The 17,098-nt window shown below is 36.0% G+C and overlaps 1 protein-coding gene across 2 annotated transcripts in view; it reads right to left on the bottom strand.

The window, feature by feature from the left end:
* Positions 1 to 17,098, bottom strand: part of PLCE1 (phospholipase C epsilon 1) — a 139,965-nt gene that overhangs the window by 38,607 nt on the left and 84,260 nt on the right. For both annotated transcript variants that reach the window (XM_014875357.2, XM_088169126.1), the window contains exons 4-7: positions 12,804 to 13,120; positions 3,476 to 3,621; positions 1,456 to 1,714; positions 547 to 755 (exon numbers count right to left, since the gene is read on the bottom strand). In XM_014875357.2, coding sequence (XP_014730843.1) covers positions 547 to 755; positions 1,456 to 1,714; positions 3,476 to 3,621; positions 12,804 to 13,120 — 931 coding nt within the window. The remainder of the gene's footprint in view (positions 1 to 546; positions 756 to 1,455; positions 1,715 to 3,475; positions 3,622 to 12,803; positions 13,121 to 17,098) is intronic.

Consider the following 17,098-nt stretch of genomic DNA (forward strand, 5'->3'; position numbering starts at 1 on the left):
TACACAGGGCACAATGAAGTAATGTGCAAAATAGCAGGACTACAGCAACCTGAAAACTCAGAATGTGTACTCACATATGAATGTTTTCTGGACAAAATTGAAACCCCTCAAACTAACATGTCCTTAAAAGAAGAAGTCTTTTGAAGGATAATAAATAACCTTTTTTTGAAGGGGCCAGAACACTCTCTGAGCGTGCAGAATATAATGTTCTGAGCTCTGATAACAAATATGTCCTGGTGCTATTCCTGTCACTAGAGATCAAAATTGTAATTGTAACTGTGGATTTTTAAAGCTCTCTGTGTAAGACAAAAAGGATTTACCCTTATCATGAGAGGAAGTAATTACATCATGAGGGAAAATTTAGCTATACAGAGAGTTTCCAAGCAGTTGAGTATCAGGGGAGAAGAGTTCTGAACTGGAAATGGATAAATACAAGGGAAGATGTTAAAGTTGCTCCTATTTCTAAAAGCAAGCCTTGGAAAAAGAAAATCGAAGACTAAACCCATGATATTTACATGTAATGATAGTAAATAAAATAAGACCTACTGGAAGCGGTTTTTGTCCTTCAGAGAGTTTTTCCTTGAATCACTCCCTTCACTGACATTATCTTCACCCTCTTCAGACTCCAAACTGCGATTGCAGCTCCGAATAGTTTGAAAGATATTGTTTGTTGTTGATTCTTTTTCTGGATTATTTAAACCATCTTGGCCTACTCGTTGTAAGAAATTATCTTGTCCAGTGTAATCTGAAACAAACTACAGAGATATCTAAAAGATTAGTAGTTAGAAATAGAACATTGTGTCATCTACTTCTCACTGTAGAAATTTTTACTATTAAGAATATTTAGTGCATATTTTCTACTTGCTTCCCATGGGATTTTGCGCCTACTTGCAACCCAAAACAGACCAAATAATTTTGTAAATCAAGTAACACAAAGTAACTCCTGAAAACTTTAAAAAAGCCTCAGTCTTTAACTTCTCATCTAACAGGGGCATTTTTCTTTTAAAACTACTTTCTAAAACTATTTTCTTTTAAAACTAATAATAAAACTCAAAAGAATTGTTTCTTTCCATAGAGGAAAAGTTTGATCTGCTGAGCTTCTAAATTCTGTTTGTAAGGAACTGAAAACTTCCAATTCCCAAAGAACTAAGTGAAAGGTCACAGCATTTAGCAGAAAATAAATACACATTTCGGGCTTTACATACTTAATCCAAAGCATAAACAAGATCCTTTATTACTAATGCTGATTTCTCAGTTCTGATACTGAATTAAGTAGAAACAACCAAATCTAAATCACTAAGGAACTATGGGAATTAAATTGAGGTCCACGTAACTGACCAGTCTAGTAACAGTCTGGTTTAGAAAACTTTAATTAGACAATGCCTTTGTGTAAGATTATATAAAAAAATATAATTGGCTAACAATGTAACATTTTAGAATATTTGTCTCATTTACCTCTAGTGTTTCATCCTGGGAGTTATATCGTGGACAGAGTCTAATGAGGCTTGATGCTCCATCCAAAACTTCACAGAGCTCTTTCAAAAATACACCACAGAAAGGAACAACTTTACAGCCTGGAATATTGAGTGCCCTGTTGACCACTTTCCTGTATTCAGACGATGACTCATGTTGTGCCATAGCATCCTTCAGACTTCGCATGGTTTCAATATCAGACTGGTCCATAAACTGCCACATTTTTAAAACTTTTCTTGACCTATTACAAGAAGAGATCACAGCATTTATTTAAAAAATGTAATAGAGGAAATTATAATTGCTCAGAAATGAATGAATTAATGAAATCAAGGCCATTATTTTTATGAAATTTTTCTCCTTTGAAATATCAAAGAACAACAATAAAAATAGGAAACTAGCAGTCTGATCTACTGGAGCAGTATCTAACATTTTAATAAAAACCCAGCTGCACAAAGTGTACCAGCAGGCTTTCTAACATTTTTATTGTGTCATTGCCTAAAATTTCTAAGGGCCCATAAATAAATTAGAAAAGATTAAGGAAACAGCATAAAGATAAACCAGAGTGCTTCTTACAAATTCCCTCAGCTGTATTATGAACAATCCATAAAGCTAGGTAAAGTTGGGGATTTTAATTAAATTTATTTTAAAAAATTTACATTGATTTCTTCCCCCATTTGCTCATAAAATATATTATTTGTTTTCACAGAAATAAGGAAGTCAGGACCATGTTCAAGCTCTCAGGCGCCAGTGCAGAGCTGTAGATGAAATGAAATTCTGATTTCCAACAGAAATAGGTCCAAGGACTGAGTACCTCTAGGAGTTCTCTTACCTTCTGAGCTCGTCTATGTAATCATACGGCCTTTCTTCCCACCCCGGCCTCACACATACCAAAAGATCCAAACATACACCCACAGTAGACTGCCCTTAACCCCACTTCCCATCCCTGTCCTGGAAATGCTTCCTCTCCTCTATCTCTTGTGCTGTGCAGATGCATTAGAAGCAAAATTAAGCCCTTAATTGGCTTTGAGTATTCCCTCCTAACTTTTGTGGCTTAGAGACTGTGAATGTATTCTGCTGAAATATACTCCCCATGCCTATGAGTGTTCCAAATGAGCTTTATACACCAAAACCATAAACAAATAGCTCAATGAGATTACTAAACCTTACTAAACCACAAAGAACAGCAATGCACTTTAGAGCTTTGTTACACAAACATGTTATACAACGAAGGTCAAAGCCAAGAGGTGGGAAATTTGATCTTAGCTCTTCCCTGTTCAGTCCCATTTGCTGCCCTCTGAGCTGCCAGTGCTAAGGCACTGCTTTCCTGCTCCCCTGACCCTACACGAACCTGTCATTCCAGGGGAAAGCACACAGTGAGCTTCTTTGAGCCCCTACTCTCTTCTCCTTGAGATAATGCAGGTCCTTCTAGATAAGACCATGACAGCATGAGACCCCAACATCAGTCTGTATAAGTAAACCAGAGGGATTAAAAACCAGATTTGGCTGTTTGGTCTTGCTGGTTTGGGGTTTTTTTGGTCATTTTGGGGTAGTTTCTTTTTTACAATTAAGACTGATCCTTTTAGAGCATCACCCGGATTATGTTTCACTTATGTTCTGGAGAATCTAATCCCAAGTTACATTAGTCGTAGCTCATTAGATAAACTACAACTGCTTTCCCATCTTCTTTCTACATTAAAAAAAATTCTGTTAAAAAAATAAAAAAGAAAAAAGAAGAAAAGCAGAAAAAAAAGTTTTCTAATGCAACATACTCAGCATGCATCAGGAAAACTGATGGAGTCTTCAGAGCATTTTGAGAAAAAAAGAAAGGGTTCAGCATGCTTCATTTTTCCAAAAGGGATTACTAGAAAGTCACAGCATGAGATGATGTGGCTTAGCCATGGATTTTTGTTTAGTTTCATTGTTCTCCAGAGACATCTGCCTAACAGAAGCTGCAATGTAATCTATCACTGAAAAGCCATTTAAAAAAAAAAGTTGCCAGTACCTTAGCCCTGCCAGGAATTCCATTACAGCATTGTAGTTGCCCATATTCCAGCAGCATTTTGCCACATGAACTAAGTATGAGAAGACTTCTCGTTTCTCCTCCATAGAACCTGCAGTCAGGATCAGCCAGGTAACCCACGAGCTCACCTTGTGAAACCAAACAGACAGTATGGTCAGCCAAAGCAATGTCACTTGGAGCACTCATGTATACTTGACAGATAATGTGGGTTTGTTTGGCTTCTTCCATCAGGAGGGTATCATTCAAAATTCCACTTATATGTTCACAGCCAAATCACATATGTATTGCAAACCCAACTTACAGAGTGACATATTCACATGACAACAGTTAAATCATTAACTATTTTAGAAAAATCTTTATTAAACAAAAAACTACTGCATCTAAATAAGAGATATTCTGAATATGCACTGATGCTACAGAAGAAAATGGACAGCTTCAGCTAGCGCTGATTTCTAAAGCTGCTGGAGAGATCTGCAGTATAAATTCTCATTAATATGGCTTACAGATCTCAGCCCCACAGTGAATAAACCCTTCTTAACAATATGAACACTGAGAGTTGATAAACTGGAATTTGTCAGTTTTATTTAATTTCATAAAACTAGATGCATTTAATGCACAGTTTTGCTAATTCCTATATGCATTGAACATTTCGGATAACTTGCATTATCTATTTGCAAGATCTCAACTGAAGTAAATAAAAAGAAATACCACTTTCCAAAGTGTGCCCATACTACCAATTCTCTTTGGTAATCAATTAATGCCAGAATCATTAGTACATCATTCTGTTTGTATTTAAACAAATAAAAATCAACCCTTCATTTCATCAGTGTGCAGATTTTCTTTCCAGTTTATGTTCCCACAACATCCATTAAAAGTAGCTATATTTCACATGGAAACCTAATTTAAACCAACTGTTTCTTTTTACAATATGACTCCCTGGAGGCTTGTTTTTTGTCATTGTGTAAACACTTAGGAGGCAAGAAACGTGATTTGTTTACTGACACTGTGTTCCATTCTTTGGTCCTGAAGGACTCAAGTGTTTACAGATAATATCAGTGTGAGGAGAGGTTTATAAAAATTAGAAAACATCATTTCACCCCTCAGGGGCCATAGACTTTTATTTTAAAAACCAAGCATGAGAAATAAAATGTAAATGCATTAGCACTAACAGGAAAATAACCCCACTGAAAATATATAGGGCTTGCATTTATGTACAGACTCAGTGGTCTGAGCCACCCGCTCCTGAGGGAGGACAATCAAAGACTATCAAGAATCTAAGTTACTATTTAACCTGTCTGATGGCCAATAAACAATAAATGAGAAGTGTCCAGATGAGAAGAAAAGTCATATTCCCTACACATAAAATTTTTTTTAAAATCACTTTTTTAGGACTGAATTCTTGAAGAAATTCATTCACTGGAGATGTACTCAGGAGTGAGGATAATGACTTGGAATGCTCTAATAGGTTGTGAGCATCAGGGGCACTAACCACTGCAGCAGCTCAGAAAGAGAATCTGAATTCAGCTAAATTTTTATTTGATGTGTTCAGTTAGTTATTCCTAAAATATAAAAACTCAATCAGCAAAGAAGTGCATACCTGATGAGCATGAAGGTATGGAAAATACAAACCACCATATCACTACATGGCAGGAGGGTCAAATGAGGGCAAAACCAGAATAAAAGGTAATAAAATAAATCCATTAAAAATCAGAAACTGTGAAACAGAACACTCAGATCTGTGGAACAGATTTGTTTTAGTATGCTGGAATAAAGTGACATATTATTTTTGGATATTATTCTCACTTTCCAGAAATGGCTCTGTAAGGTAATGCAACTGCTAAACATGTAATCTCACAAAAAAATAATATTTGTTTGCTATGAAATACCAAATGTGGTAATGATTTGATTAATATAGTTTTAGAAATTTTAAAGAATCATAAATTTTAAACAGATATGTTTTAGTCCAAGGTAGTGAAAATCTAATTATCAGGAGAAAACTATCAAAATTGAGAAAAGAATGTCTAAAAAGGCAACTGACTTCAAACTCTCCATTAAGAGAAGACCTTTAAACTAGGGCAGCCACTTACTGAAATTATATTTAATAGAGAGTTTAAGACTGCTATAAACAGCATGATGAACTTTTACAATTTTGTTTTACAAACAAAAAATTCTAAAGGGCAGCATGGGTGAGCCTTTGAAGCCTTGAGATACTGTATGGCATGTAAGAGCAAAGGAAGGGTACAAAAGGCACCATGAAGTTCATGCTCACTCCCCTTGCAGGACAATAGAGGAGTAGAAAACATTTTAAAAATCTTTCACTAAACAAGAAGAAAAATAAAGTGTCTGAATCTTTTAATTTTAAAATAGAATAGGCAAAGGCAGATATAACAGATTGGGCCGAATCAGGGGACAGAAGTGAGCATCTAAAGATACAAAACCACTCCTAAGAAATAATGAACATGCCTGCTTCAAAAATGTTGGTATTTTAATTTTTCCTGGACATCAGGAACAGATGGTATTCAAGAAATAACAAACTTAATCAAATTTTCATTGAAATGGAAGTTCAGAAGTGGATCTCCTCAGATGCTGTCTGTGTACAGCTGAGCTAGATGCACCTCACACAAAAGAAAAGCAGAGAAGAACTCTATAGGTACTTATTTCTTGGTGGCAATGAAATTCACCTGGAAGCTGAATTCAGAATCCTGTTTTTTCCACTTTGGCAAGCAAGTAGCACAGACAGTATTTTGATATGGCACGATTTCTCTGTCACTAAACCCAGGGGTTTTCCAGTGGGGGGATGAGAGCAAAGGGAAGCTCCAGCCTGGCAAGCTGTGACTTCTGGACACTCCAGCCAAGTGGATACAGGGCAGCACCTCCTCTTGCAGCACTTCCCTCTTGGTTGGCTGGCACAGCCACCTCCCCAGCCCCCCACAGCCCAGGAACACCTGAGCTGAGGATGCAGCACCATCAGCTACCACGATAGCAGCACCAGAGCTTCATGACTCAGGCAGAGCCTGAGCACACACAGCTCATCCCAGCCAGAGTGCACAGGAGTAGCCTTGCCAAGGAGATCAAAATACATTGTAAGTACTTGTCAGAATGAGCAGTAAAGCTTTTTGGACTAAGTTTTTGTGTTGGACAGCACTTCAACATCAGATCACAATCTACGTATCAGCACAGTAATCATTATTTCCTTAGCTTACTTTTTTTTTCACACTTGACTTACATAGTTCTGCTTATGTAACTCATTTTAAGCTCCCTTCAGAACAGAAATCATCACAGCAAACCTATAATTAGATTTCCGCTGCATTGCTGATGAGTCTGAAAAGCATGAGAAAATGTATCCTGGCTTCGTTACGATAACCCACATGATTGCAAGACACAAAAAAGTAATAAATTAACACACGATCCACTTAAACAAGTTGATAATAACATCAGTCTTTTCATTCAGAGGGATAAAAATGAGTGTCTTTCAGGATTACTAATATTAAGTACTAAATAAGCAAAATTGAATAGATGTTTGCTTAAGATTGAAATATTTTCTGGTGCCCTAACAGAAGCACTAACATTGAGCCAGATGAAGTCCAGGTATATAGAAAGTAGCCTCATTTGCAAAGTTTAAGAGATAACAGGAGTCTCCTTCAAATCTGAATCTGAGCACACAGGACCTGCACCAGATGTCTTGGCAATGCAAGCTGTACTGAGCAAAATGTACTACAATTTGTAGTACAAAAAGATCTGAACAGTTTCAGGTTTCCTGTAAATATATTTTTATATCATCTCTACTATTTTAACTGTACCAAAATCTGTTTTATTAAATAACTGATTTTTTAGAAGTTTTTTGGCTTTTTTTATTTTGCTTTACTCTGATCAAAGACTTCAAGTAAATTCAGGTTAGCTATTGCTAATGCATTTAGGAAAGGCATATTTTTACTCAATTTTTTTTTTTTTTTTTTTTTTTTTTACTTTTAAACACGGGAAATACATATCAATCATTTAAAATGTAAAATGAACCTATGTTTTTGATTATCTAATTATTGAACTACCACTGATTTCAAATAAAATCTATATGAAAGCAAGAATCTCCCAATTTGTCAGGGGCAGGATATAGCTTATTACTGAGGCTCAGCTGCTTTTACTAATAAAACATGAAGGACACAAGACACTCCTGATGAAACTTGATCCTCAAGTTATGGTACATGACCTTAAATCTCTGTACAAGTGCAACCTACAGGACTGTTTATCATTCACTTTATGGGAACCTCACTCCATGTAGTACACAGGAAGGAACAGCATTTAATGCCTGTTGAATTATTAACTGTATCCCCAAATTTTCCATGGATTCTCTTCACTCATTCTCTTATTTCAGTCTTCTAATACTCAAGATTATGATAATTCATATATATACACAAACATATATATTCATTTATATTTATATATATATATAAATTCTTTATTATCCTCTATATAGCTCCTAGAGAATGTATTATGTGATTTTTTTAAAATGGCAATTAATTGATTTTTTATATTTTTATGAGAACCTCAATGTATTGGTGCTATTGAGGGAAGAAATAATTTTCAATTTCCACTTGCAATGTGCAGTGTTTTATCATCTGTAGTGTTTTACACTCATTTTGCCAGTGCTTCAGTTTGTAAAACTTTTTACAGCAATTCCCAAGCTACATACTTCAGTGGGTGATGCTAGATGGAAGAAATTATGTCTTCTATATTTATATTACATTTTTAGGAACTTCATAGTACTTGAGAGATGCAGCTTTCAGAGGTGAAATTACCAAACACAGCTGCCTGCCTGGAGTTTAACAATTACCATTGCTAGCAAGTAAAACAAAATCTTCTGGTTTACCACAAGGTAAGATTATAGTGCATACCTTCTTTAACTCCTACCATAAATTAGCCATGGATATCCTTCTATGACAAATTATAGCTGATTTAAATACTGCCTACTCTGGAGTAAGAAAGAAAGAAACTTTAATACTGAAAAAATAAAGTACGTGTATAAAAAGTCTCTGCATACAAAACAAGATGATTTTTAAGGTATCCAAAGGATAAGCACGGCAATCTAAAACCCATTTAACCAAGCTGTTTCAGTAATTTTGTTTGATAAAACTCAAGAAATTTGAGTAGAATCTGAAGAACATGAAAAATAACCTTCATCAGATATCATATGGTAATTATGGCAAGAGGGAAAAACATTAGTTTAAAAGTAGAATTCTAAGTGTATCAAGATAGTCCATTTTCTCCCTTTAAAAACAATAATTAAAAACCACTATCAGTATGCAGAATTAGCACTAATATCTGCCTGCAGTGAGTTCCTCTGCACTGCTAACTGTGCACAAACCTGTCAGTTCATACTGATAAATATATGTGTATATATTTATACACATTTACGTGTATAGAACAGAGCTGGTATTTTTTATATGGTTTTAATTGAGGTTTAATTATTAATTTTTTTTGATTCTTGGTATAACATGCAAAATAATTTTCAGATGCATTTTAAAAATCAGAATATTTTAAATTGCACATCTTATGAACAGATGGTTTACTTTACATGCTTTTGTGAAATTATATAACCTTACAGAGAACATTTACCATTTTAAATCTGATTAAACACTATTCCAAACAAGGACTGGAAAGAGTTTGATATTTGTACAAACACAATCTTTTTAAAAGCATTATGCAAACCCATTTAGGCATTGCAAAAAAATGCTGAACTAAGAGACAGAGTACAATATTTATTTACATTCCATTATTTCAGTAAAATAATATGTCTCTGTTTTGCTAGTGAGGTTTAAATTTGTATTTTGAATGAACAATTAAAAAATCGTCAAAATTTAACCATTAAAAATAAATCTAGCATCACTAACTATCCTAAGTAACCATATTTTAATTAACTTTACTGATTTTAAGAACGATTTAGTGAGCGATGAACCCATTCCAGTAGCAGGGTCATACTAACACTGTTCAAATTTTTTTACCTTTTTAGCTTATTTTTTGGCAACCATATCTTTCCAAAAAATCACCTTATGCATTTCACTTCTTATTTTGCATTTTCAATTTAGTAGTGGGACTACCTTCAGTCAGCTGTCTGAACGATCATCTAATCTGGTGCAACTTTCAATCTAAGAACTCACAATTGCTCTGTACACGTATCTCAGTATGGAAAAATAAATATTTCAGATTTTTAAGGTTTTATTGGTTTTCTTTTACTTGAAGCTTAAGCCACAAAGATCAAGTTACAAGAGACTCTTCATGTTTATATAAAGCAATGATTGAAATGATTTTAAATGTTTACATAAACATAAATGTTTATAACGTGTACATTGTGCTTGTGTCTCTGTGGTTGCTGTGCCTGTGCTGGTGACAGGCAGAAGAGTGGCTGGGAGTCAGTCATAAAGGTGCAAGAGCGTGGGGAGGCAAAGGGACAGAAAAAGAAACAGAATCCCTGGAAGACTGTGGCACATGACACTGAGGAAGGAGCACATGTCACTCCACGTAAAGAAGAAGGGTGAACTCATGTCAAACAAGAATCAGAGAAAAGAACTAAATTAAGAGAAAGGCACATTAGGCAACAAGGAGAGATGGCAAAAAAGTATGTTATGGTTGTTAGGGTCCTAAAACACACGTAGATACCATTTTCCTAACTTCCCAGCTGCCAGGGCTCTGCTAAATCTGCAGAATCTCAACAGTTTCTTCCTACAGTTTTATGTCCTTGAAAACTAAACTTCTTACGGTCAGAGCTCCATCAGAGCAGAAAAATATATTACTACTACTATAAAGTGAATGGTCTTAGAGACTTAGAGCCAATAGTTTTGTAAAGGTAGATGTTACTGTATTTCACTCAGATCTTCCTACACTAGTCACTAATTCAGAATCAGCTTTTAATTACATTTAGTAACAGGAAAGAATATCTGTCTTTAGCTTGGTGTACAGTCTTGCTCTGACGAGACTCTAAGATCAATTGGATATTATTAGCAGCAAATGAAGTATGAGCTGTGTCTCACCGATGAGTACGTGTTGTGCCCAAGGCTCCACTATTATGCAATCATATTTTTAATCAAACCTTAAAGACTATAGGCTTTATTTACAGCTGGTGATAATGAATGCATGTAGCCAAAATCTTCAGGATTGACTGTCATTTTACACAAGTATTATAAGGTGTTCCTGCTTAATATGTATCATCAGAAAAAATACTAAAAAGTATACTGCTTTATAAAAAATACTCTAAATAATATAATTGTTATTTAACAGAACAATGACATGGAATTGTTTTTCCCCATCATGTATCAGAAGCCTGTCATCCTAAAAGTAATTTTGGCTCCCACATTATAAATACACTTCAGTATTTCTATAGGCAATGCCAAAAAAATCAGCAAGTGCTCACTGAGTTTGCCAACAAAATCATGACTCTTTGTACAAGAATTTTCTTTCCATTTATAAACAAAGGCATTTTGAGAGTTCATGCTTGTGATTGGCTATGGCAACTGATATACTCCACAACAAGATAAAGCATATAGCAAAACAGTAATTTATTACAACCAGTAAATATTGTACAATAACTCCATTTAAACATATAACATCTATGTTTTTAAAAAGTTATTCCAGATTATACTTCAAATAATCTATTGCACGAAACAGCAAAGAATCTGTGTACTGACTATTTGGGAATTAATTCAAATTATATAAAAAACTATCCTGTACCGTTACCAAACAAGGAACTCTAGACAACAAAAACTGCAAAGTCACAAATCTCTAAGACTAAAAGATAATGCTGACTATTTTATCAAAAGGCAACTTTAATGCTAAAATCGTCATTGGTATGGAACAGACTCAGTCATTTCTGACAAAACTTCTTCAGGACCTGCTTGCTTTTCAATCCTATGACCCTTCAATGACAGAACACAATCAAGGTCAGTCTAATTTGTACAGCTGATGGCAACATGTCCTCAAGAAACTGCCCTGGCATTGTGCCTCACCAGGCTGTAGCCCAGCTTGGCCAGTGCACCTCGTCTCCCCTGGCTCAGCTGGTGACCACTGTAAGAGAAGCCCCAGAGGAAGGAGGGCCCCAGCTGGGCCAGCACCTCTCCAGACACACCAGCCACAGCGTCTTCTTGAGTATTGCTACTGCAGATTATTTAAACTATTTTTAGGCTCTGTTTCAAGACTGAATATTGTAGTTGCAACTTTTATGCATGTTCCCACAATTGAATGAGGTGAGAGAAGACAATATATTTGCCCTATTTTAGTTGCTAAATCTCAGTAACATGCAAGAATAAGGAATGCTTTGAAACATGCTAAATATTCACTCACTGATACTTCTTTGCCCAGCACACAGGAAGTTCACTGGAGGTTAATACATGTTCTTCTATATTTACTTAATTTTATGCTGGTTTTTTTTGTTACCTGCATGATTTTCATCTCAGCCACCATAAGAATGCAGTGGATAGCAAACTAAAAAAGCATTAAGTCAACTTTATCTTCACTTTATTCCACTTCTACAATTCTAGAAACTGATAACTGCTAACACTGCAAATAGTTTATCCGACCAAAAGAAGAAACAACTGTTCCATGTTTCTGCAGCTAAAACATGAGTTTAATTTAAGTGGTTTGATTTTGATTTGGGTTGGGGTTTTGGGTGGATTTTTTTTACCCTTTTCTCAGTCCTTAATCAATTTTCTATTAAACTCCTCAGAAGACCACCTTCCTAAAAACAAAGTAAAATCTCACTAAAGAACTCAACATTTGCCTTGTGAAAATCTCATGCCAAGTAACACTTTTTTGTATAACAATGCTCAAGACACACACAGTGATTCAATAAATAATGCAGATTAGTGTAGTTATATTACAGAAAATACAGAAAATTCTAAATTATAATACTTCTGTGTTGACTCCTAAGATCATGCTTAGTCTACAAAAGTCCAAAACAAATAAATAGAACTCCCACACCTAAACAAAATAATAAACTGACTGAAACTGTACTCCATACTGTCAGTATAAATACAAAGAATTAGAAGTCTGTAATTTTTTTCTTCATGTTTACTTTTCAATGCGCATGAAAAGGTTAGGCCACTGTTTCCCAATCTCACATTGGTTCTCATTCATATGAGAACATTGGTCACATAGCTCCTATTAAATTCAGTGCAACTTATTTAGCTAAATCGCTGGTCATCTTAACTTTTATTTTAAAAATTCGTTGTTACAGCTAAATTCAGCTCTAAGAGATAAAGGAAATAACCAGCCCACACATCAGGTAATAACCCTTAAGAAAAGCAATTCAAAACTTTTGTTTTACCTCATTAAACCTTGTCACAAGATCTTCTACAGCATTATGTTCACCATTGGGAGAAGAAAGAATAGTAGCAGATATGGATGCCTTAATAGATGGCAGCTTGCTTTGACACTCAGCGTTACCCAAATCCCTGGTGAGAAAGCAGAGGTAGTCGATGGGTAAGACTTTGCGGTAGAGCTCCTGCTCCTGCTCGGTCAGAATGCTGGCCACCTCCTCTGGGAACTGGATGAGGTGCTGCAGTTCCATCAGCTCCCTGCTGATACCGGCCACGCTGGAGGCAAGGACGCCGGAGCCCGCCATAGATGTACACGCTTGGCGTTCTAGAACAAAACAAAAAAAAAATTCATCAGGCTTTGCCTTTAACGCTTGGATTGTGCTGTGCAAGAGCAAGATGACTTGGTATTTTGGTTTTGTTAAACTGCTCATTCATTTACTCAGCCATGCACTATATTCTAAATACTTTAAACAACATAATATGTTCTTTTATGTGGAGTTTTTCTGCTTGCCTTTATATCTCGTGTTGGCTAGAGAGAGGGCAACTAGAGTTAGGAGATTGTAAAGCCACCTGCCAAAACACTCTTGCTTCCAGAAACATCCAAACACTTTCCAGCACTCACGGCCTTGTCACAGCCTCAAATAAAAGGGTCATATGGCAGAGTCTGCCTCTGCTTTGCCTCCAAATAACAGCCATGGTGCAAAGCAGTCTGAGGCCTTGACTGGGGCACTGAGATCCTATTCCTAACAGAAATAATGTATAATGATAATTTAAAACCCATGTGCATCAGCACTTTTTTTCATAATCCACTTGTTACAAGATAAATTGTATGTGAGCTTGTTGCATTGTGAAACCAAATGTCTAAGGCTACAAAATATTTTTCATTCCTCTCAGAAAATGCATATATTTGGGAGTATGCATGTTTTATTCGTTAACATAAAACATTCATGGTAGTTTTATAATATCCCAGCAGTGATATCTCTTGAAAAATAAAACTTTTCCTAAGAAGGAAGAAGGCAAGCTTTCTAAGATCGTGTGGGAAGCATGAAACATCAACACAATGATTCCAAAATAGTGAGTGAGTCTTCTTACTAGATAAGTTTAGAATGGGTTCTCTGAACAATTTTTCAAGAATTACTAAAATGTAAAAACATTCATAGCGGCATATTACATACCCTTCCCCATTCTCAGAAAAAAGAGTTTATTTTTTTTGCATTGTTTCATGAAATATCTTCCGAGATTTTCTCCAAACATAATGGAAGCACACCCTAAATCTATCTCTGACCCAATTTTTAAATATATATAAGCTCTCATTTGACAAAGGGAGCAAATGTCCTTTTTTTCCTCTAAAAAAGAAAAAAAACAAATTCATAATGGCTGAATAAAATTTCACCACTTACAATAAGCATAAAATATGCTACATGAGTTTTCCACTCTTAGTCATTTTCTGCAAGCTATTATTAATAAGAGGGAAGTTAAAAAGATAGAAAATTGGCTTTTCTGAATATTCTTAATTCTACTGAAAGTCAAATGATAAATCGCAGTAGCCCTAAATAAAGTCTTTGGGCTAACAGAACCTATTGAGAAATGTTCCAATACAGAAGAGACTTCTGAAAGAACAAAGACAAATTGTTTCTGTCTAGACTAGCAAGCAAAAAAAGTAATGGGTGTAATTTGCAACAAGCAGTATATTGGTAATATAATGGTGAACACATGTAACTTCAGTGCTAATGATGAAGTGCCACACAATATCTGTAGATACTGAGAAATCTCTGTCATTGAACACCTGCAGGAAAGACTGAGGGGGAAAGGCCAGTTAAGAACACCACTGATGTGTCACTGCTGGTTTGGGTAACAGGTGGAGTGCAGTGAGATTCTGGGCTCCCTTTCAGCTATGTTTGCTTCAATTCCATGTGACACTTCAATTCTGTTTCATGCACGGAACTGTTCTGAGAGGTTTTCTAATAAAAAGCACCAAAAGCTCATGTGCACTGTTCTTGACTTTGCAACAGAACACTTATGCCAAAGAAGCTTATGCCAAAATAAAAACAATGCAATATACAACATTCATTTTATATTAGAAGGATTATGTATTTACATATGCTTTACATATATGGACTGAACTGTCACAACCAGCATTATCTCAGTAAGAGGATGATATGGAAGGCATCTCACAAACACCCACCAGCACCTATTTGCTCTCTAGAAGTCACAATGCCTCACTGACTCCGCATGCATGACAGCTCTTCCCACTCGAGGCAGAGAAAATACAGCCTGCACCAGCCTCCCGTGTCTCACCACTGAAACTGAGGATGTTTGGTCGTCTCTATATTGTACATTTATTTTAGATCCCAAATGGATTTCTGAAGTGAATCTCCGAAGCATCCTCACTTATTGTGCTTCAATTTAGTCTTAGTGCAAAGAAAGTGGATCCTTTTCAGACAAAGCTGCACCAGAAGATGCAATCCCAGAAGGCAACTAGCACATCCCAATTGATAAAAAGCTGTAGCTGTCAGAAACATCCAGTCTTTGCAATAAGCACTGAGGTCAGGAAAGGACAGTTGGCCCAGACAGCTCAGATCATGGCTTGGCTGCAGGTGATCCCATACCACAGGAGACAGGGAGCAAGTACTACAGACACTGCAATGCCACAGTGATACTGGTGCTTTGCAAATCCAACATTATTTGGTAAGTACAGATGTAAACACCCTATTGCTGTCAATATGGCAGGAAAGGAAGATATAACTCTGCAAGGAAGATATAACTCTATAAGGAGTGCCTACTGACTGATGAAAGAGAGATAACATAAGAGTGAAGATGAGCTGTTCTGCAAGGCACTGCTTGCTGATGAGATTTAAAGGTGCATTCTTAATAATTCACCTTCTCTGTCACAGTACCAACTACACTATACACAAAGACCTCAAAACCTGGCAAAAGTTGACACTGAATTTGCAATAGGCTAGAGCACTGATCATGCTCTTTTGCACATTACCTTGCCTCAGTATAACCACCCTTCAGGCTCCACAACCTCTCACATATAAGAACAAGGCTTAACACCACAAAGTGACCATAGCTAAGGCTGGCTCTAAAGCAAATCTCTGTACTGCCAGAAACCACCAGGAATAAATATCTCCTTACAACTGGATTTCACTATTCACTGACTGCCCATTGATCAAATCCAGCAGAAAGCTAGTGCAGGGATTTTGAATGCCTTTAACGGAACTACCTTTAATGGAACTATCATCTTTCACAATTAAATGTTCACAACCCAGCTTCACTCTAACAGAAAAATGAAGCTGTGAAAAAGAAAATCTTTTCACGGAAGCTAAGCCAAGATGATTCAAGAGCAGCCACTAGTATTGCTGGATTTGGAAGAAGACCGAAAATAAATAAAACACTTCCTGATTCAAAACACTGAATTTCAAACTAGCATTTCTCAGTTCTTCATTAAACTGGAAGAAATTTATGTAAATCCTCTCTGTAATGTAAGAGCCCATGGTATAGGCTGCTGCAGCAAAAATGCAGCTGATATCCAAGGAGAGGAACACACACTAAACAGAAACTGAAGGCACACAGCTCATGGCTAAAGTATGGCTATAAATACTGAAGAAGTAGAAATAACTTATCTAAGTAAGTAGAATAACTTATTTCTGTTGACTTTTTCTACACCTATAAATATTTAATTCTTCCATAATTCACATCTTTGCAAGTCTTGGCTGTTGGCATAATTTACGTCTCCAGATTCAGATATTTTATCTTTCCTCATTCCAGTCTTCTGTGTTTTATCACAGAAAATCCAGGATCCTTATTCTCAACTTCACCACTTTCCATGATTTACACTCTGCATGAAGGTCTATTCCTTTTTCTGTCTCTTTGCCTGTGTTAAACTAGTTTTTTTTCCTGGACTATCTTTTCAGTTTTTTGTGTGTGTACGCTTCAGACTTCGACCATCTTTCACTCTAGGAACAGATCTGTTTCTGCTATAAAACTCCTTATCCAGTCTAATATACAAATCCTCCAGCTTTGTGTTGTCAGTTTATGTTCTTCAGGAAACCCATAGTATCTTTCTGCATTTCAAAGAACGGCCAGGTCCTTAGAGTAATTTGCAGAATGGAACTGCTTTCAGACCAAAAGTACCGTAGGTTTTTTACAGTTAAGGCAAGAACAATCCTCACTAAAATTAGCTGCTGCTGCTGCAGTAAATGAAACTGGGTTTTTGTGTTCTACCAGAAGTCAATGCTAAAAATACTACAAGAAAATGAGGACCCAGACTATTCACTTGCGAGTTGCCTAAAGCCAAAAT

The sequence above is a fragment of the Sturnus vulgaris genome, chromosome 8 (assembly GCF_052056855.1).
Source record: "Sturnus vulgaris isolate bStuVul1 chromosome 8, bStuVul1.hap1, whole genome shotgun sequence".
Classification (NCBI taxonomy): Eukaryota; Metazoa; Chordata; class Aves; order Passeriformes; family Sturnidae; genus Sturnus; species Sturnus vulgaris.